The 19941-nt window shown below is 50.2% G+C and overlaps 2 protein-coding genes across 5 annotated transcripts in view; both read right to left on the reverse strand.

The window, feature by feature from the left end:
- Window positions 1-1709: 1709 nt before the first annotated feature.
- Window positions 1710-14255, reverse strand: DUSP28 (dual specificity phosphatase 28). 4 transcript variants are annotated; one of them, XM_065074310.1, is made up of 7 exons: window positions 12973-14254; window positions 11964-12072; window positions 11429-11516; window positions 10563-10671; window positions 9782-9877; window positions 8127-8231; window positions 1710-2915 (listed from the first exon to the last, which is right to left on the reverse strand). In XM_065074310.1, exons 1-3 carry the CDS (start codon window positions 13318-13320, stop codon window positions 11452-11454), a joined length of 522 nt encoding a protein of 173 aa, XP_064930382.1. In that variant the 5' UTR covers window positions 13321-14254; the 3' UTR covers window positions 1710-2915; window positions 8127-8231; window positions 9782-9877; window positions 10563-10671; window positions 11429-11451. The 4 variants fall into 4 exon arrangements, with proteins under 4 accessions (XP_064930382.1, XP_064930383.1, XP_064930379.1 ...); XM_065074311.1 differs by lacking the exon at window positions 10563-10671 and having other exon boundaries at window positions 12973-14255; XM_065074307.1 differs by having other exon boundaries at window positions 11429-12072; window positions 12973-14252.
- A 1585-nt stretch (window positions 14256-15840) lies between these two features.
- The window catches only part of GPC1 (glypican 1), a 203132-nt gene continuing 199031 nt past the window's right edge, over window positions 15841-19941 (reverse strand). Inside the window, exon 9 of the mRNA XM_065074306.1 lies at window positions 15841-19941. Coding sequence (XP_064930378.1) covers window positions 19724-19941 — 218 coding nt within the window. The 3' untranslated portion in view covers window positions 15841-19723.

Consider the following 19941-nt stretch of genomic DNA (forward strand, 5'->3'; position numbering starts at 1 on the left):
CTGGCGGATGACGCTGCCCCGCCCCTTTTCCCTCTACCCGCCCCCTTCTCCTGGGCGGTGTTTGGGCGCCGGAGACAGGGACTCGGTTTCCGGTTGTCTATCCCAAAGGGCAGCGTTCGGTTCGTGTCTGAGCTCCAGGAAGAGCCCTGAGCGCCCCCTCCCCTGCTGGTTTGCAGGCCTGGAAGTGCAGCCCTGCTGTTCCGCTCCGAAGTTCTGAAAACGCCTCATTTAATCCCCAGTTTGGGGCTAGAAACCCCCTGCGGTCTGATCGAGGAACGGGAAACGCAACCAGCCGTAGCCCCGGGCCCAGGTTGGGAAGGGAAAGTGCTTGTGAACTGGGGACACCTCCACACGGAGGAACTAGCAGCGTGTCCTCCTAGGGAAAACTTCATTGTGCTTTTTAACACTATTATCGTGGTGGTGTTATACATCATACTTATAGTAATGTAAGAAAATAACAGTTTTATTTGTTTTAGTTATATTATTGAAGCCCCGCCTCCCCATTCGCAGCTCTATCGGCCCGGCCCTCCCTCGGCTCCACCCCACCCCGCCCCTCCCCTCCCGCTGAGGTTTCGGCCCCACCGGGGACCGGCCCCCTCATAAACGGGCAGCGCCGGTGCCCCTCACCGCCCCTGCGGGCCCCTGGACCTGCTGAGCGCTGCACCGGCCTCAGGAGCTACCGCTGCCCGACCCAAGCGGGGAGCAGTCGGGGGACGGAGCCCCGCTCCCCCACCCCGGACACGGCTCGCCGGGGGCCGGATCTCCCGCGCCCGCCTCTTGCCCAGGGGGCGCTGCCACGCCGGTCTTGTCCCAGCCACCACCCCCCGAGGCAAACTGCAGGCCCCTGCCTCACAAATAGAGGTCCCGCCGCCAGTCAGCGCCGCCGGCTACCCCGGTTTCAGCCTAGCTCACCGGTAAGCCTCAGCCCGCGGATCACTGCGGCCGCTCCCTCGCCGCAGCAACTTGACACTGGCACCGACAGCCGGCCGCCCACGCTTTTTAAAGGCACTTGCCCCGCCCTCCCCCGCCCACCCAGCCAATCCCGGCCCGAGACTGCTTCAGGCCACGCCAATCCCAGCCCCCCGCCCTTTTCCGGTCCACCCAATCGCAGCCCACCCCTTCAATCCGCCCCCGCCCGGCTCCCTGACCCCGCTGCCTCCCGAGGCCCCGGTGGAAAAGGTTGAAAAAGACCGACAGTGTTGGCCGACAGCGGCTAAACATGAACCAGCAGTGTGCCCAGGTGCCACACAGGCCCACAGCATCCTGGCTTGTATCAGCAATAGTGCGGCCAGCAGGACCAGGGCAGTGACCATCCCCCTTGCTGAGGCCACACCTCAAATCCTGGGTTCAGTTTTGTGTCCCTTACTATGGGAAAGACATTGGGGTGCTGGAGAGTGTCCAGAGAAGGGCAGCAAAGCTGGTGAAAGGTCTGGAGAACAAGTCTGGTAAGGAGTGGATGAGTGAACTGGGGTTGTTTAGCCTGAAAAAACGGGGGCTGAGAGGAGACATTTTTGCTCTCTACAGCTACCTGAAAGGAGGTTGTAGTGAGGAGGGTGTTGGTCTATTTTCCCAGGTAACAAGTGACAGGATGAGAGGAAATGGTCTCAAGTTGCACTAGAGAAGGTTCAGATTAGATATAAGGAAAATACACAATCTAACTATGTTAAAAACAAACAGTAAGGTAAAAAACAAACAAACAAACAAAAAACTAAGCACTTGATGGTTTTAATGATGCTAAGATAGAATATTCAAAGGACAAGCACACACAATTTTTAAAGTCTTACTTAAAGCAATCAAGCACAATCCTTTAATCAACATCACTATTCCCAAGATCAACATTCTCTGTCACTTTCACATCAACTGCCTCCAAAAACCCCTGGTCATTCCAGCAACCAGCCACACAGTCCAGACAAAACTGTCATTTTTAGGCCCAGTTCTATGTTTTTTTCAGGACTCTCTCAGGCCAGTGCTGTAGCTACTGGGATCAGCTGTGCTGATGGAGCAACAAGCCACAGCTGGGGGTGGCTGGGCAGTGCCACCCTGCACAGCTGAGCCCCATTGGGGTGGGTAGGCAGGGCTGCTCCAGGGGCTGCTGGGAGTTTCTGGTGCCTATTAGGAGTGAGTGATACCTGGCACTTGCTGACTGGGAGCTCACTTGGGTCTCCTGGGTTATTTCTGAGAGATTGCTGCTGTTTGCTGGGAGCTGCTAAGATGTCCTGGGAGCTGTTCCAGGTAGGTGCTGGCTTCTGAGTGAAGTTCCCCCATTTATCTCTGGTTAGTGGCTGCTCTTGGGGGTTGCTCTGGGTGTAGATGCTTTTTCTCCACTTGTGCTGGGTGCAGGAGACTCAGAGCACCCTGGAACTTTGAGTTTTATTGTGTTTTGCTTTATTTCTAGGTATTTTAGGTTCTGGAGCAGCAGAGCCAGTAGTGGTTGTTTCTGCACATGGGTGCTGGGGCTGTGGCCACTGCCTGTGAGAGGTGGGGGTGAGCTCAGGGGAAGGTGATGCTGGGTGGGGCAGGCAGTGCAGAGATGTTGACCTGAAGTTTATCCTTCTTTTCTGTTTTCCCTGCTGTTACAGGTTGAGTGAGGCCCCTGTGCAGCCTGGCCATGCCCCCAGAGTGGTTCCTGCAGTGGTTTTGTGCCTCACCATGTGTGATTGTGTGTACCTCTACTCAGTGGTGAGGGGTCTGGGGTGCCCTTTTGGTGGGGGGCTGAAGTGTCCTAGGGTTTTGGAGGGGCTGCAGTCCAGCTCCCCTAGTGAGGGCTGGGAGGAGTTTGTATGTTTGGTGTTTGTTTGCTTTTGCAGGTACCTGGTGAAGCTGCTGAAGAGGAGGGAGCCCTGGCATGAGCATTTGCTTTGTTTCTGTGTTTGTTTCTTCTTTGTGCTCCTGCTGGAAATCATCTGCTGCAGTGCCTTGAAGAAAATCACAGAATTGACTGGGTTGGAAAAGACCTCAGAGATTATCAAGTCCAACCCTTGGTCCAACTCCAGTCCATTTACTAGATCATGGCACTAAGTGCCATGTCCAATCTCAGTTTAAAAACCTCCAGGGACGGCGAGTCCACCACCTCCCTGGGCAGCCATTCCAATGCCTGGCCACTCTCTCTGTAAAGAATTTCTTTCTAATATCCAGCCTAAATTTCCCCTGGCAGAGTTTAAGCCCATGCCCCCTTGTCCTATTGCTGACTGCCTGGGAGAAGAGACCAGTCCCCACCTGGCTATAACTTCCCTTCAGGTAGTTATAGAGAGTGATGAGGTCACCTCTAAGCCTCTTCTTCTCCAGACTAAACAACCCCAGCTCCCTCAGCCTCTCCCCATAGGTCTTGTGTTCAAGTCCCTTCACTGGTCTTGTTGCTCTTCTCTAAACCTGCTCCAGCACTTCAATATCTTTCCTGAACTGAGGGGCCCAGAACTGAACACAATACTCCAGGTGTAGCCTCACCAATGCAGAGTACAGGGGAAGGATCACTTTCCTTGTCCTGCTGACCACGCTATTTTTGATACAGGACAGGATACCCTCTTGGCGACCTGGGCACACTGTTGGCTCATGTTGAGCTTCCTGTCAATTAGCACCCCCAGGTCCCTTTCTGCCTGACTGCTCTCCAGCCACTCTGTGCCCAGCCTGGAGTGCTGCAGGGGGTTGTTGTGGCCAAAGTGCAGGACCTGGCACTTGGCCTTGTTGAACTTTATTCCATTGGAATCAGCCCATTTTTCCAGTCTATCCAGATCCCTCCTGCCTTCCAGCAGGTGGACACTCCTTCCCAACTTGGTGTCATCAGCAAATTTGCTGATGATGGTCTCAATCCCCTCATCTAAATCATCAATAAAGGACTGGACCCAACACCGACCCCGGGGGGACACCACTAGTGACTGGCCGCCAGCTGGATGCAGCCCCATTCACCAGCACTCTCTGGGCCCGGCCCTCCAGCCAGTTCTTAACCCAGCAGAGAGTGCACTTGTCCAAGCCATGGGCTATCAGCTTTTGCAAGAGTATATTATGGGAGACAGTGTCAAAGGCTTTGCTGAAGTCCAGATAGACCACATCTACAGCTTTCCCCTCATTCACCAGGTGGGTGAATGAATGATCATAAAAAGAGATCATGTTGGTCAGACAGGACCTGCCCCTCCTAAACCCATGCTGGCTGGGTCTGATCCCTTGTCCATCCTGAAGGTGCTGTGGGATTGTGTTCAGGATGATCTGCTCCATAACCCTGCCAGGCACTGAGGTCAGGCTGACAGGCCTGTAGTTGCCAGGGTCAGCTTTGCAGCCCTTTTTGTGGATTGGGGTAACATCCACCAATTTCCAATTGTATGGGACCTCCCCAGTGAGCCAGGACTGTTGGAAGATGATGGAGAGTGGCTTGGCAAGTTCTTCTGCTAGCTCCCTCATCACCCTAGGATGGATCCCATCTGGTCCCATAGACTTGTGAGGATCCAAATGGCTCAGTAAGTCACCAACTATTTCTTCCTGGAATACAAGGGGGCTATTTGGCTTCCTATCTCTGTCAACCACCTCCAGAGGCCAGTTGTCCTGAGGGCTGCCTGTCTTACTGGTAAAACCTGAGGCAAAGTAGGTATTAAGTACCTCAGCTTTCTCCTCACCTTTGTTAACTATATTTCCCTCAAAGTCCAACAGAGAATGGAGGTTTTCCCTTCCCCTCCTTTTGTTATTAACATATTTAAAGAAGGACGTTTATTATCCCTAATAGAATTGGCCAAATTAACTTCAAATTGCACTTTTGTTTCCCAGATTTTTTTTTTTCTGTGGTCTAGCTATCTTAATAAATTCTTCATAAGTAGCCAGCCCTTTTTTCCAAAGTTGATAAACTCTTTTTATTTCTGATTTCCTTCAGAATCTCCCTGTTTAGCCAAGCTGGTTGTCTTCCCTTCTGGCTAGCCTTTCAGCACACTGGTACAGCCTGTTCCTGTGCACTCAAAACCTCCTGCTTGAAGCATGTCCAACCCTCCTGGGCCCCCTTGTTTTTAAGCAATGTTTCCCAGGGTATGCTCTGAACTAGACTTCTGAATAGGCAAAAATCTGCCCTCCGGAAGTCCAGTGTAGAGGTTTTATTAATGGCTCTCCTTGCATCTCTGAGTATTGAAAATTCTATTATTTCATGGTTGTTATGCCCCAGGCGGCCTCCAACCACTACATCTCCCACCAGCCCTTCTCTGTTTGTAAACAGTAGGTCTAGTGGGGCCTTACCAGTAGGCTCATTTACAAGCTGATGAAGGAAATTGTCTTCTATACAATCTAGGAAATTCCTAGACTGCCTCTTCTCTGCAGTATTGAGCTCCCAGCAGATATCCGGCAGGTTAAAGTCAACCACAAGAACAAGGGCTGTCGATTTTGAGACATCTGCCAGCTGCTTGTAGAACAGTTCATCTCCTTCATCATCCTGGTTGGGCCGTCTATAACAGACACCCACGAGGATGTCAGCCTTGTTGGACTTCCCCCTGATTCTGGTCCACAGGCAATCAACCTTGTCACTGCTGACCTCAAGTTTAACAGAGTCAAGAGACTAACATATAAAGCCACCCCTCCACCTCTCCTACCCTGCCTGTCTTTTCTGAAGAGCTTGTAGCCACACATAGCAGCACTCCAGTCATATGAGTCATCCCACCATGTTTCTGTGATGGCAACTATGTCATAGCTTTCCTGCTGCATGATGGCTTCCAGCTCCTCTTGTTTGTTGCCCATACTGTTTGCATTAGTGTACATGCACTTCAAGTGGGCTGCTGATTTCACTCTTAATTCAGGCTTTCCATCCTTAGGCTGATCTTTGGAGAGCCCAGTTTCAATTCCTTCCCCCTTCAAACCTAGTTTAAAGCCCTCCTGAGCAGCCCCACCAACTTATGGGCTATAGTCTGCTTGCTCTTCCTAGAAGGATGAAGCCCATCTGATTTGAGAAGACTAGGTACCATGGAGTTTGCCCCATGGTCAAAAAAAACCAAAATTTTGATGGTGACACCAATCCTTTAGCCACTTGTTAATGAGATGGGCTTTTCTACTCCTCTCTTTATTTAGCTCCTCATCCATCCCAGATAGCAGAGGAACTGAGGCAAATATCACCTGTGCTCCCGTCCCATGAACTGACCGATCCAGTGCTTTAAAGTCTTTTTTAATTGTATTGGTACTTCTTCTATCAACGTCCTCGCTGCCAGTTTGGACTACTAACGGGGGATAATAGTCTGAGGGCTGAATTAGCTCAGGAAGTCTTCTATTAATGTCCCTCACCCTGGCCCCAGGAAGGCAGAAGACCTCCCTGTAGGATGGGTCTGGGTGACATATAGGGCCCTTTGTTCCCCCCAGAAGGGAGTTGCTGACTACAACCACCCTTCTTTGTTTTTTTCTTATAGCTGCAGTTGTAATCTGTTTTGTAGATGAGGTCCATCCAGGAGGCTCTCCAGGCAGATGATCTTGGCTGTTCTCTGCCTGATTTTCTGGGTCCAGGGCCTCATATCTATTTGTTAAGGGCACCAAGGGTGGTGATGGGGTTCGAGAGAGGGTTTTTTTACCTCTCCGATCAGGGACCTGTTTCCATTCCCCCCAAATCAATTAGGTCTGCTCTATCTGCCTTATGGCAGGAAGGACAGGGCTTCGCCATCTCCTGTTGCACACCCTTAGGAGTCAAAAGGGTTTGACTCCACCAGTCAATTTCCTCTTCACTCTCCCTAATGCACCTTAGTGTCTCCACTTCTTCCTTAAGCTCTGGGGGTTGTGGAACCATGTCAGCTCAGGCTTGCCTGGGAGTCCCAAAGTGAAGGCAGGGAAGATGCAGCACTGAGGGGAGTGGGAGGAAGGAGGGTGCTGGGGGCTGTGTTGTTTGAGCCCACACCCCATCCTGCTCCTGTTATGATTATCTTTGTAGCTGGAGCCTCCATGAGCTGTTTGGAAGAGTGCTGTCAGTGTTACCTTCAGAGTAAAAATATTTTCTTGCATACTGAGTCTGGTGCTTTGCTTTGTGTCCTTTACCTCTTGTTTCTGCTGGGCAGAGCTGAGTCTGCTGCCTTTGCCACTCCCCACCAGACAGAGCTAAACAGTGATGCTGAATTGGGACCAGAGAGTTGGAATTGATCTTTGAGTCTCTTCCATTTGAGATATTCTCTGATCTACCTCAGGGCTGTTTTTTTCCTCAAGCGGTCTGTGCTCTAGGTGACAGCCCAAGCCCTCTCTGCCACAGCGTTTGTCATCTCTGTGTCTCTGTGCTGGGCCTGTGCATCTCTCTCTGCCTCATCCTGCGGTGGGGTCGTGGCTGAGTCCCTTTAGGTCACTCTGCTCTAGCCACTTGTAGCTTGAAAAAGACTTTTAAAATCATCGACTATCCTTGAGCAGAGCACAACAGGCTGTACCACTTGCACTTAATGACATAGTGAGAGCTGCCAGGTACCAGGAACTATTTGTACTGGGTGTTCTTGTGGTGCCTGGAAAGAGCTGCTCCCCTTCAGGTGCTTTTTTGGGCTCCCTTTCATGAGCCAAATTCTACAGCCCCCGGCACCCAAGAGACTTACAAAGTTCATCCCCAATGAGGCTTTTTACAGATTTAACACAAAACTACCCCTCTCTTGCTGCCTGTGCAAGTCCTGTGCTGCTCAGGGTGCAGGTGACAGCAGCACCCTCAAGATATGACACGAGCTGTTGCTTGTGGCTGTACATGCATGGGGAGCACCTTACACTAAACAGATCCCTGTCTTTGGGGAAGGTAGGGAGGATAATGGAGTGCTCCATGGGAGGAAAAGTGTATATATTATTAATTACCAGCAGTACTGAGACTTAATACCATGTGAGGTGTCATCTCGCCTTACTTTACCTCCCCTCTTCTGTGCTGCCCAGGACTGTTTGAATTCCAGCATCCATAACCTCTAAGGGAATTTCTCCCTTTTGCAGCACAAACACCAGTGCTATGCTGTGGATGATAAGCACTAAGTCCATGTGCAGGAAACAAATCAGAACTCAGAGAAACTTCCCAAGGCAAAATAACATTTGTGCTGAGCTGGGCAAAGTGCTCACCTCCCTTGGGGGCAAGTTAATTAGTGCTGCAAAGAGCTTAACCACCAAGTGGAATGGAATAGAATGGAGTGATGCCCGAGGGCTCTCCTGAGGATGGATTTTAACTTACTTACCCTCAGACTGGTACTACATGGTTTGATGGATGCACTTGGTGTTGCAGACCAGTCAGTCCTGGAAGGCAAGGGTCACCTCTGAGTCATCGAGCAGCTGGTTGAAGCCTGCAAGAGAGGAAGGGACATCGGAATGCACATCAGCACAGGTGTGAAGTGCCAAGGCAAGAGAAATGACCAAGACCAAGTCCCACGCATGCAGCTCCAGCCTAGTTTTTCCCATTTTACATGTACAAGTGAGACTCCCCAGCAGTGCAGACACAATTACTGCTTAGAATTGCTGAGCTCTGTGAGCTCAGCAGTGCAGCAGGACCACAAACGAAACTACCTGTGGGCTCAGGCACCTCCTGGGGCTTGGAAACTCAGAAGTGCTTTAGCAGCAGCAATCTGCTCTTAAAAACACTGTCTGCTCTTAAAAAAAAATAAAACAATGTCTGCTCTCCACAAGAGCTGCTGCCTTGGCCTCGTGGTACAATCCCACCACCTCTTTCACTGCGACCATCCCTGGGAGTGGGACCTAACACATCTTCACCTCCAGCCAGAGCACCAACATGCTCCCTGTGGCACTCAGAGGCACCTGTGGGAGCAAAACGAGCTATCGCAGGCTGCGGGACAACATTTATAATAGAATCATTGAATCATTTTGGTTGGAAGAGACCCTCGAGATCATCAAGTCCAACCACAGCCTAACTCTGGCACTAAAACATGTCCCTAAGAACCTAATCTATCTGTCTTTTAAACACCATTATGTTATACCCATTATATTATATGCATTACGTTACATCCATTATTTTATAGCCATTATATACTATATCCATTTATGTGCTCTGTCTCAGGGGGGAAGGGGAAATAAAAGAGATTTGTCCCACTTTCTAGGCCAAAGCTAAAGCCAAGAGGAACAAAAGCACTAAACCAAGGCTCCTACCCAGGCCCAGAGCACACCCAGCACAGAGTGCGGCTTCTTTCAAGTCACTGGGGAAACAGCCAGGTTTACATAGCATTGGATTGACCCTTCCTGCTCCAAACATTCTATAAACATGTGCAAACATGGAGCCACCTGCCCAGAGACAAGAGTGACCACGTTCATGCCCATGACAATCTCCCTGAGGCAGCCAGGATGATGTGAGTTCCCATTTCCTACACCACTGGCATGGTCTCTGCACTGGACAGGGCTTCTGAGCAAGGACTCCCCACTAAAAACCAGAGCTGCTCTGCTTACAAGTCCCCCCCCGCAGCTCTGGACATCAAGAGATGCTGCAAACACTGGCAGAGGCACAAAAAAGCAACAGAAACCAGCTAAAAACTTTGCCTGATCCAGTTAATCTATCCACTTTATCCAGGAGATAACTTAATGGCACTAGAGGATATTTAATAACACCTGCCTGCTCACAGCAGCACTGGCCCCACCACAAACCAACTTCTCTAAGCTTGCTGCACCAAAAAAATGCACCAAGAGCCACCCTGAGAGGATGCCCGCATCATCCTTCTCTGACAACCAGATTATGGACGGCCAGAGCTACATGAGTGGCACACAGGGGCCAGCAACCCTGAGGTGCCTGAGCCCAAACTCGCCTCCCAGAGCAAGCGAAGGACAGAGAAGGCTCAGCCGTCCCCTCCACAGGGGTTCCAGCAGCACCAACTGAACCCCGAATACTCACCTTGTCTGTTTGGAGCAGAGGCAATGGCCGGTTTCTTCCCACGCTTTCTCCAGAGGGTCTGTGAGCCAAGGTGTGAGCCAGGAGGGGACTGGTCATCTGTGGGATCAGAGAAACATTTTGGTTGGAAAAGCCCCTCAACGTCATCAAATCCAACCATTAACCCAAACCTGGCACTAAACTATGTCCCTAAGAAACTCATCTACACATCTTTTAAACCCCTCCAGGAACTGAGACTCCACAATTTCCCTAGGCAGCCTGTTCCAATGCCCAACAACCCTTTCTGGCAAAAAAAAAATTCCCAATATCCAACCTAAACCTGTCTGTGCAACTTGAGGCTGTTTCCTCTTGTCCTATTGCTTGTTACTTGGGAGGAGAGAGTGACCCCCACCTTATTACAATCTCCTTTCATGTAGTTGTAGAGAGCAAGGTTTCTGAGAGGGTCAGTGACCAGGTACGGGGGTCCATGGGCCGCGCCCACAGGGATCCCTCACATGAGCAGCGTGGCTGGGATGGAGAAATGCCTCTCTACTTTGAGCAGGCTGTCACCACTGCTCTTTCCACCTTAACTCCATTAGTGATCACTAAAAGACCCACTTGGACACTGAGTAGGAGCGTCCCAGCTCCCAGAGCCTCTCCAAAACCCCCCACCAGCACCAGACACAGCTGCAACTCCGGCCAGTCACAGTGCGGCTGCTCCTCCTGTGGTTGCGCCAGCCAGGCGATGGCTTTTGGCTTCAGACCACAGCCACCCCCTCCCACAGATCCTCCAGCAGACACTCACTAGGTGTCACGTCCTTTTTCCTCTTCTTGGGCCTGGCAGAAGCCGCCCCCCAACCTGTGCCGTGGGTTCAGGGCTGGGACTGACTGTGGGACCACGATCTCTTTCAGACCTGCGAAAAACAAGACTCTGACCCAAAAAGGACCCCAACAACATGTGGCAGGGCGATGGAAACGTATGTGTGTGGGGAGACTCATATCCCTGTCCCCGCTCTAGTGTTTACCCCCTTCCCTGACCTCCAAGCACAACCAAAACATCCTCATAGAAACCCAAAACCCTTCCAGCCCAACAGACACACTTCTTGGAGTAACAGTGAGGCAAGTGGGGATTTTAATTCACTCTCATCAGCTGGGTCACTCTCCTTGGGACAGATTTTCATCTTTGGTTACTTAAAGACAGAGTAGGATTATGCAACTGTCAGCTTACAAAACCCCCGAGGGAACTGAACCCCAAAGGCTGCTGCTTGCAGGGGGGTTCACAATGAGCTAGGCTTCCCCCAGCACTGCTTGGGCCCAAAGGGAGGAGAACACTCATCTCCCAGGACAGAAGAGGAACCTGACTTGCTGTGAGCACGCATCGCAGCAAAGCCTGGCAGGGTCTGTGCTCCCAGGGGAGCCCCCACATTGCTCCCCCATGCCAGGGGAGAGCTGCAGCCCAGGAGGGATCAATCCCTCCTCACAAAGCTCTGTGCTGGCAGAGGGAGGGGCAGGAAATTAAGCCCCTGCTAATGAAGCACTGATATCAAACAGATGTGAAGGCAGCTCAGGCAAATTCAGGGCACAAGCATGAGGCAAGGGAACAAGTGGCATCAGCCTGATACAGCCCCTCAACACTCACCAAAACCCTCCGTGCGTTCCCCCCACACCTACCGCCTGAGTTGTAGACAGGGAAGTCAGCAAACTCCTGCGTCGGGCTCTGATCGCTGGTGAAGGTGCAGGTGCAGGCAAAGGAGTGACACTGAGCGACACATTGCGAGACAATGACAAAGGCAGAAAAAACACCAGGTGGATGGGACAGAAATGGGGCGATATCCTCCCAAACGCTCCCAAGGGAGGTTTGTGCCCTGGGCTGGGGCTGAGGAGCAAGAGAGTGACTCCAGTGAGACCCCACGGTGCTCGGAAGAGACGCCAGCTCCGAAACTTCAAGTATTTCTCCCGTGCCGACTGCATGTTCCCCTTCCCCTGCCCAGGCTTGTACCAGGCACATGGGTTGGCTGGGGGGGCTGTCCAGCTCCCCTCAGCCCCCCGCTAGCTCCTGCTCCCCAACACCGCCAAACCCCCGTTCTGGGGCAACACTGGGCACTGCACAGACAGCCCAGACTCCAGGCCGGTCCCCATGCCCAGCGAGGGCGACAGGAGAGAGACGGAGACACTGGGCACAGGGGAACGGGATGTTTATTGTCACCAGTGGAATAATCAGGCTGCTTTGGCATCTGCAAATCTTCTTCATATCTCTGCAGCTGAGACCAAAATCCTGCGTTGGGTTCTGCTACCGGCCTGGCAGTCTTCACAGTCTGGAAAAAAAGGAGAGGCATTGTAAAAGCAGGGGAAGGGATCACACAAACAGCTTTCTTCCTCTTAGACTTTAGAGCAGATTTTGCTATGGAATAATAGAACAGATATTTTGGTGAGCTGACCTCACTCTGTGCATGTTAAGTCCTCCTGGCCCATGGTCCGTGTTCCAGAACGGACTCGTGGGCAAGACATAAAAAGGAGATGTTGTATTTGCTGGAAATGTGGATGTCTCTAACCACTAAGTGTGGTGACACCACCTGTCTTTAAGACAGAGTCACGTATCTGCATGCCTATGTCTAATACTTTGCAAAAGAGTTGTCTAAATTAGAGACTTTAGTGATATACCTACTAAAAGACTGCAAAGCATGAGTCAAATGCACTGGACAGGCTTCCAAAAAAAGCTGAGATGCTATTACTTGCAGCTAGTTAGTCCCGAGACACTTTGCAGGCCTAACAGATGCTGTGTCTTTACTGCGTTGAGCTGTCACACTGGTGATAAGAGCAAATCCTGCAAAACAACATGTGCACATACTCACTTCCTTTTCACTCATTTGCTTTATGACTCTGCCTTTACCTTCACTTACCACGACTAAGCAAACAATAGGGCAAATGTTCACAAAAACAACCAATTTTGCATATTTGCTACCAGTGCTTAAAGTCTATTTGCATTTGTAATTGTATTTGCTCCAGAAACCTCACATTGAAAGCTTACTTGTCCAAGTTGGGAGTAAAAATCTTACAGTGGAATTGTTAATTCAAATGTTGAAAATCGATATAACTGCTAATAAATAGGCCAGAGCACCAAAGTAATTATTTGAGAAATCACCATTACCCATTACAAGCATTACATTTCTTGCCCAAAAGGTATCTAAATATATATCTGGGTGTAAGTACAATACCTCAAAGGCATCCTTGAGTGGGAGCTTTCGGTGTTTCATCAGGTAAGCCGTGCAAACAGCAGCTGATCGGCTGCGGCCATTTTTACAGTAAACTAAGCACTTCCCACCCCTCTGCACAGCCTCTTCTATCGCGTCACTGCACTGCTCAAAATACCGATACAGGTCTTCAGCCGGATCATCGAAAACGGGAACACGTATGCCGCGGACCTGCTGGAGGCCGGGGAATGGCTGCTGCCTGGTGACATTAATGCAGAAGGTGACTCCCTCTCGCGTGAGCAGTTCCTCGTTGCAGGCTGCCCGGGCGTTGCTGATGAGGAGTGAGGTGGTGACCTTGTAGAGCTGGAGCATTGGCAGCCAAGGCTGTAGCGTCTCCAGCACCGCTGCAGAGCTACTCTGCACGGCATCCAGCCACGGCGCAGGGATCGGGGATCCGAGTGCGGGTCCCTTCCCCCAGCAACATGTACCGGCTGTGCTGAGCTATATTTATCCCCTCTGCACAGTGTCGGGTGTAAAGGCTTCAGGCAGGTCCTAGTGCCTGCTGGATCTCGAGAGTCACAGTAAAACAGCCAAAAAGGAATTTCAGAGCTCAGAGATTATTGATAAAATGATCAGATTTGTACAGCCCCTGTTTCTATAGCAGCTCCTTAAGAGATGCTAAAACTTAAAGGGAAGGCTGCTGCTGGGGTCAGCAATGACGCAACATTGATCTGCTCACTTCCAGCTCACCTCCAGCTCAGCCGGTTGCCCCCCACCTACAACAAAAGTGTCTTTTAAGGACAGAGAAAATTATTTACTTGGCTAGCTAGATAAGATAGCGCTAATCTGGCTGGACTTCAGTAGAATTGCTGGTGTTGTGCCAGGGCGTGTGCAGACACGCTTTGGAGCTGTGAAAGTCGGGAGGGGACGGGGCCAAGGGCCGGGACAGGGGAACGCCCCATCAGCCAGTGCCAGGCAGCTGCTGCAGGGCTGGATACCGGTTCCAGCCGCTTGCCGGCAGCTGAAGGTGTTGTGGAGCTCCTGGAACACTTTGCTTGTGACCAATATTTGCTGCTGGCACGAGGATGAACCAGGACTATCACAGCAGCAGTGCATGGACTAACAGAATTGGTGTGAAACGCAACAAGGAATCAGCCCTGAGGGACAAGGATGAGCTTTCGTTCCATCATGGAGGGAGGGGAAGTCAACCTGCAGCACACTGGCTGTCACTCATGTCAGTAACAGCCTGCCAGAAGGATGCCGGCCCTGATGCTCCCTCGCATCAGTACAAAAGCACAGCGTGCCCTCTACCATTTGACTCACGCCTCACCTGCCTGTGGTCTCGTTCTTTTGCTCCATCGCTGCTTTCACCCAGGGCTCAGGGCACCTGGCTGGAGAAGAGCTCTTCTGGCTGAGGATGCACGGTTCAGACTGGGACCCTGGAGCTGGGAAGGAGAAAGCTCAGCAGGAAAGCATTGTCCTGACGCAACATGGGGAGGGCCCTTGGGTTCTCCCACAGCCACAATTTCCAGGATTTTCAGGCCCACCCTAGCACTGTTTCTTGTCCAGTTCAGCATTTCCACCACGCACCTTTATTCCCAGGCCATGAGGCTGCTGATCAGGTGAGGCGGCTTTTTGTGATCACTGCTGGGGATTTTCCCCATAGGATGTTGGTTGGTTGGTTCCCTGTGCTGTGGAAAGGAGTCAGCTCCTGCTTTACCTTCCTCCTCCCACCTGAGAGGTAGCAAAGGCTCCTTCTGACTGCAGAGAGCTTGCGTGGGCCCTTGCAGAGGTCTGTGGGTGTTGGTTTATGGACATGCTCCGGTTCAAATCTGGGTGGAAGGAGAAGACACCAGCATGACTCAAGGCACCTCAGTCCCTTTGCAGCTTGCACCACTCTTCTGCTCACAGAGGCATTTCCAAAGCAGAGCAGAGCACACCCCAGGCCTGTCCTGGGAAATGGCAAGCTTTACAAACAAACATAATTGTTTTCAAACATTTTTAGTACACACACAGCTGTTAAGTGGCCATGATTTAAGCTCACACAGAGGAGGCAAAGGATTGCACTGGATTGCAAACAACTTCTCCCAGGAGAAGACCAACATTTCTAAACTTGTTTGTAGGTATATAAATGTGTGCATGTGGCACTGACATAGCTGTAACTGCAGAGCAGGAATCTAAAGAAATACCCACTCACCCAAGGATATCACTCAATTTATTAAATTTAAGAGATACTTGCTTCCAGGCAGACACACTTTTAGTAGTTTCCAGTTGTCAAGTACCTCTTAGACACTTCATGAGGTGCTTTTGATGCGTTACCTTGACTCCTGTAATCAGCCACTTCTGGAAGTGGACAGGGCTGAAGCACAAACCTTTCTCCTGCATCAGTTCAGTCTCAGGTGCTCACTCGAGATTAAACATCCAGATCACTGCGATGGGCTGGCTGGCTGCTTCGCTTGCTGTTAACCCTACCAACAGCTGCACAAATACAAGGCCATGGTAATTAGTTAGCACAACACTTTGTAATGACAAACACCAAGGGTATTTCCAATGCCCTGCACTATTATGCCACGTCTTTTTGTGCATCTCTATGAGACACAGAACATTTGGCGTACCTGCTTCAATGACCTGAGTCCAGTTCACCTTGTTTCCACACACATCACATCCATACAACTCTACCAGTTGTTCCTCCAGATTACACAGGGCTGAATGCAGGCAAACTCCCATTGCCAACATCAGCATCAGCCCGTTATAAACCTTGTAGCTCAGTGCATGATTTCATTCCTCAGGACTCCTGACCTGGCCTTTATCTGTGCCGTAACAAGGAAAAAGAAAGAAAACTCCAAACTCAGCTTAAACGGAGAAGAAATAAAACTGCCCTGTAAATACAGATTTAAGTCTCCAGCCTTTTTATTTATACAAGGATTCAAAGAACATATTTCAACTTTAGATAAACAGTGCAAGAGAGTTACAAGTACCTTGGTAACAGAAAGAAATAGATAACTGTCCAGCTATGCCAATAAGTGAAATAATTCTTATTCCTGCAGATAGAAATGCATCTGTTTAAAGCAAAGGTGGACTTTAGATATTTTTGCTATACCTTAGCCCCTACCAAGCCCACTGGTAAACAACAGGCAGTTTGTCATTTGTAAATGATAAGTAGCTGTGCTCTCAAAGCCTTTTGAGACCCTCGCCCTTAGTTAAAACATACATGTTATGGCACAAAAGAGCAGGCTGAAAGACACTTGGAAATCTACTATTTCTGGTTCTCCCCTTTCCGGGGACAGGGATCCTTTTTAATATTATTTTTCCCAGACCGCTACCTGCCACTGCATCCCTGTGAAATATGAGGCCTTCTCAAATCAGAACACCACAAATCACCATCTCGATAATATCAAAGCACATGTTCCTCCCCAGCCACCCCTGTTTCCCAGAGCTTTCCATCCACGGAACCAACCCATGGCAGCTGCCAGCCCCTGCTGCGGCTGCAGCCCTCAGCCTGCCACCACCACGGGGCTGGGGAGGTTTGTCACAAGGGTTTTGAGCAGGCGCTACCTCAGGAAATGTCGTTTATAAGCACTGAAAGGCCCCAGGTTCTGTGCCAGCCTGAGCGCAGGCTTGGGGCTTCTCTGGACCAGGGCTGACTTCAGCTTGTTGAGCTGTGCCAGTGATCGTCCATCTGTCGATAACTGCTGTTTGCTTTAGGTTTGCTTAGCTTAGAGTGACGCTGAGTCGATACCCTGCTGGGACTCGGCTGGTTCGGCTCCCCAGCAGAAGGTGGCACGGCCAAGCGCAGCCCTGGCCACCGAATCACAGCAGGTTGGGGAAACCACTACAGGGTAACACAGACAACAGGATAAACTGAATTAACCAGGAACCAACAAAAAGCAGCAGCGTAGGAAGACTCTTAGAAAAGGTATAAAAATAAACCCAACTGGCCCCAGGGCTGAGGAGGGAGGATGCATCAACGCCATGTGCCTCCTGGCAAACAGGGTGAAGAGCCCTGGCACTGCTAGCACCGTGCAGACCTGAGGCTGCTGCTGCTCCAGCCCCAGCCAAAGGGGGAAAGCATCAGGAAGGGCTTCTCCTTGTGTAACAGTTTTTACTGTATCCTTGAGGCTTTGCCTTATTCATTTGGACTGTTGGGTTTTATCAGCACAACAAGGCCAATAATTTGGGCTACTAAATTGCTCAAATATTAACGGGACAATCAGAAAATCCTTGGCTTGCCATTTAAGGTGTGTTGCCCACAGGGCCCATATGAAGCTTTTGAGGGTAACAGGCTGACAGCAAACACTAACCGCACAGAGATGGAAACGACAAGGACTTTTCTTTCAATCTCCCATTCTGCAAAGCAAAACGTTGGCCTTGGCAGTCATGTGTTAAAACCCCAATTCAATCCAACTGTTTTTTGAAGAGAGTATAATGTTTTAATGACCCTCTCCTCCCCTCTTTTTTTTTGCTTCAGATATAAAGTTCCTGCAGGATCAGTTGTGGGGATTTCTGTAACTGAAGGCTAAATTTGTATTGGCAATTCTGGTAAAAAAAAAAAAAGAAAGAAAAAAAAGACAGAAACTCTTTAGAACAGTAAAATGTGGAACTTGCCCTATTTCTAGAAGCAAGTAAATCTGTATAAATCCATTATTTGTTTTATGATTTATCCATTTATCCATGATTTATCCACTCCTGGGTTTTGATGCATCCAGTGGTGCTGTCTGTCCTTTAGCCAATGCCCAGCATTCTGGCTTTCATTTCTGAAACTCTACCAGATTAGATCAGAAGGTGGCAAGTACAAGGCAGGAAGGACCAAGTCAGTAACATCAGTCACTGTGATGTGGAGTAGCCAGTCAAAGCTGACCTAAAATGTCTGCCTAATTATTAACAGATGAACCATGAACATCGTTACCTGGCCCCAGGATGAGGTGGGCAGCTGCCTCCGTGGGACCCCTGGGGAGGGCAACAAGCTCTCCCCATGCCCACCTGTGCCAGCTTTTGGCATTACCTTGCTCATGGTCTTGTTTTCCCTTAAATTGCACATTCTAGAAACTGCTAATGGTTTTTTTCCCTTTCTTAGAAAACAGCCAAACCCCAGCCCCATAATGTTTGTTCAGCCCAAAGACACATCTCCCATGGCAGGAGAGAGGAGAAATGCTCAAATATGTGCTGTGCAGACCAGCCAAGCAGAAGACAGATCCACCTCTGACCCCCCTCTCACCCACAGTACAAACATTTGAAACTCAAACCTGACCCCATATGAATGCAGCCCAACCCTTGGCCATGCCCTTGGCCCAACTGGTCACAGTGATGGTGCTGTATCTAAAACATCTGCTAAACCTACATCTCCAGCTCATGCTTGCCAAACCTGTGAGGTACAGAAGTCTCCAGAAGCCCTGAAGCACACAGTTCGACAAACACAGACACTCCTACAGCTACGTGAGGATATTTTTATTTTCCACCAACCACCCCCAGTCTCAAAACCTGGCATAGAGTCTGCCTCACCAAGCATTCAGGGTCAGGATAGCCCTTTGTGTGACACAGAGGCTGGTGCATGGTGGGACGGGGAAAGGACAGGAAAAGTAAGGATTCACTACAATGCAACAGGGACAAACATCAAAATAAAAACAATATCCTAAATACAACATGTCCTGTCCCCACATCCTCCCCAGCATGTGCTACCCTGAGCTAGTCTCCCAGGTAGGGACACTGACCAGGGGTTCACTCCTGGTGGTAGCTCCCATAACCAGTCACAATGCTCCAGGTAGTACAAAGTCCCTGGTCTTTCTTGTTACCAAAAAACAAAAGGGATTCCCATCCATGGCTGGGGCTGGAGGAGGAGGAGGCAGCACAACTGTCTTTCAAGCAGAGAATCCCACTGTGCGTATTTTCATCTCTCTGTTACCTATGCAGGTACTGCACTGCAGGTAGAAATCGGACCATTATCACTTGGGTAAAAAATGGCTTTCCAACTAGCATGCAAAGAAAAAATACCCCAAACCCCAACCCCTAACACTCATTCCCAGTCACTTAGATGTAGGAGACCTACATTTCAAATTGTTGTCAGCTACGAGCTCTAGTCAAGAAACCCATTTACAACCTTTCCAAAGAAAAAGGGAGTTCTGCATTTTCAGGTCCAACAGCCACTGCCAGACTGTTTCACTTCAACCCACCAAACCCACTCACGTTCCTACGTATGCCGTTGGAAGCACAGGGCCATATCTGCCTGCCAGGGAAGTACAGAGGAAAAACTGCAAAGAGCCCCTGAATGCAGCACTAAGCAGCGCTGACCACCTCAGTCTCTCCGCCTTATGAAGCGGCGTTGCTCCCGTTGTGCTTTTGGCAGCGGGACAGTAACAGCGCTCTGGCCAGTGGCTGGGTAACAACATCAGGGCAATTAATTGCATATTCCACTGGAGGCAGCAACAGAGCTGCCCTGGGAAGGGCCGGCTGGGGTGGCCCCTGGAGGTCTCTCTGCAAAGGCTTTTTTAAGCCCCAAGAGCCAGTTTGTGGCAATAACAAAAGTAAAACAATGAGGTACGGAAAGAAGGGCCCAGCATTGGGGAAGAGACCAAGAATGAAGAAAACAGCTTGAGCACTGCCAGAAATAGCAAACAACTGAAACCTTTTTCTCTTCCCTCTTTTTTTTTTCATTTTTTTTTTTCTTTTTTTTTTTTTTTTTTTTTTGCCAAGGTGAATTAAATATGTCCGTTTGTTGGTTGGTTGGTTTTGGCAAAGTGAAGCCCTAGGCCACAGTCTCTTTCCTGGCTGTGCTAGTGAGTTACCGCCACAAGTGCTGTGCGGCAATGAAAGCCACCGAGAGGAGGAGGAGGAAGGTAGAAGGCAAAGATCTGCTGCTGGCCCCACTGATGCCGTGTCCAGACTGCTTAGGAATAGCGTGTGTTTCTGGTTGCCTGGTGCTGGGGCTCTTAGAAAGTCTTTTGCCGCAGACGTCGTCAGGACAGCTGTCACCGCTTCCAGAGCCGCTCATGTCGTCAC

This window comes from Columba livia, chromosome 9 (assembly GCF_036013475.1).
Source record: "Columba livia isolate bColLiv1 breed racing homer chromosome 9, bColLiv1.pat.W.v2, whole genome shotgun sequence".
NCBI classification, from domain to species: Eukaryota; Metazoa; Chordata; class Aves; order Columbiformes; family Columbidae; genus Columba; species Columba livia.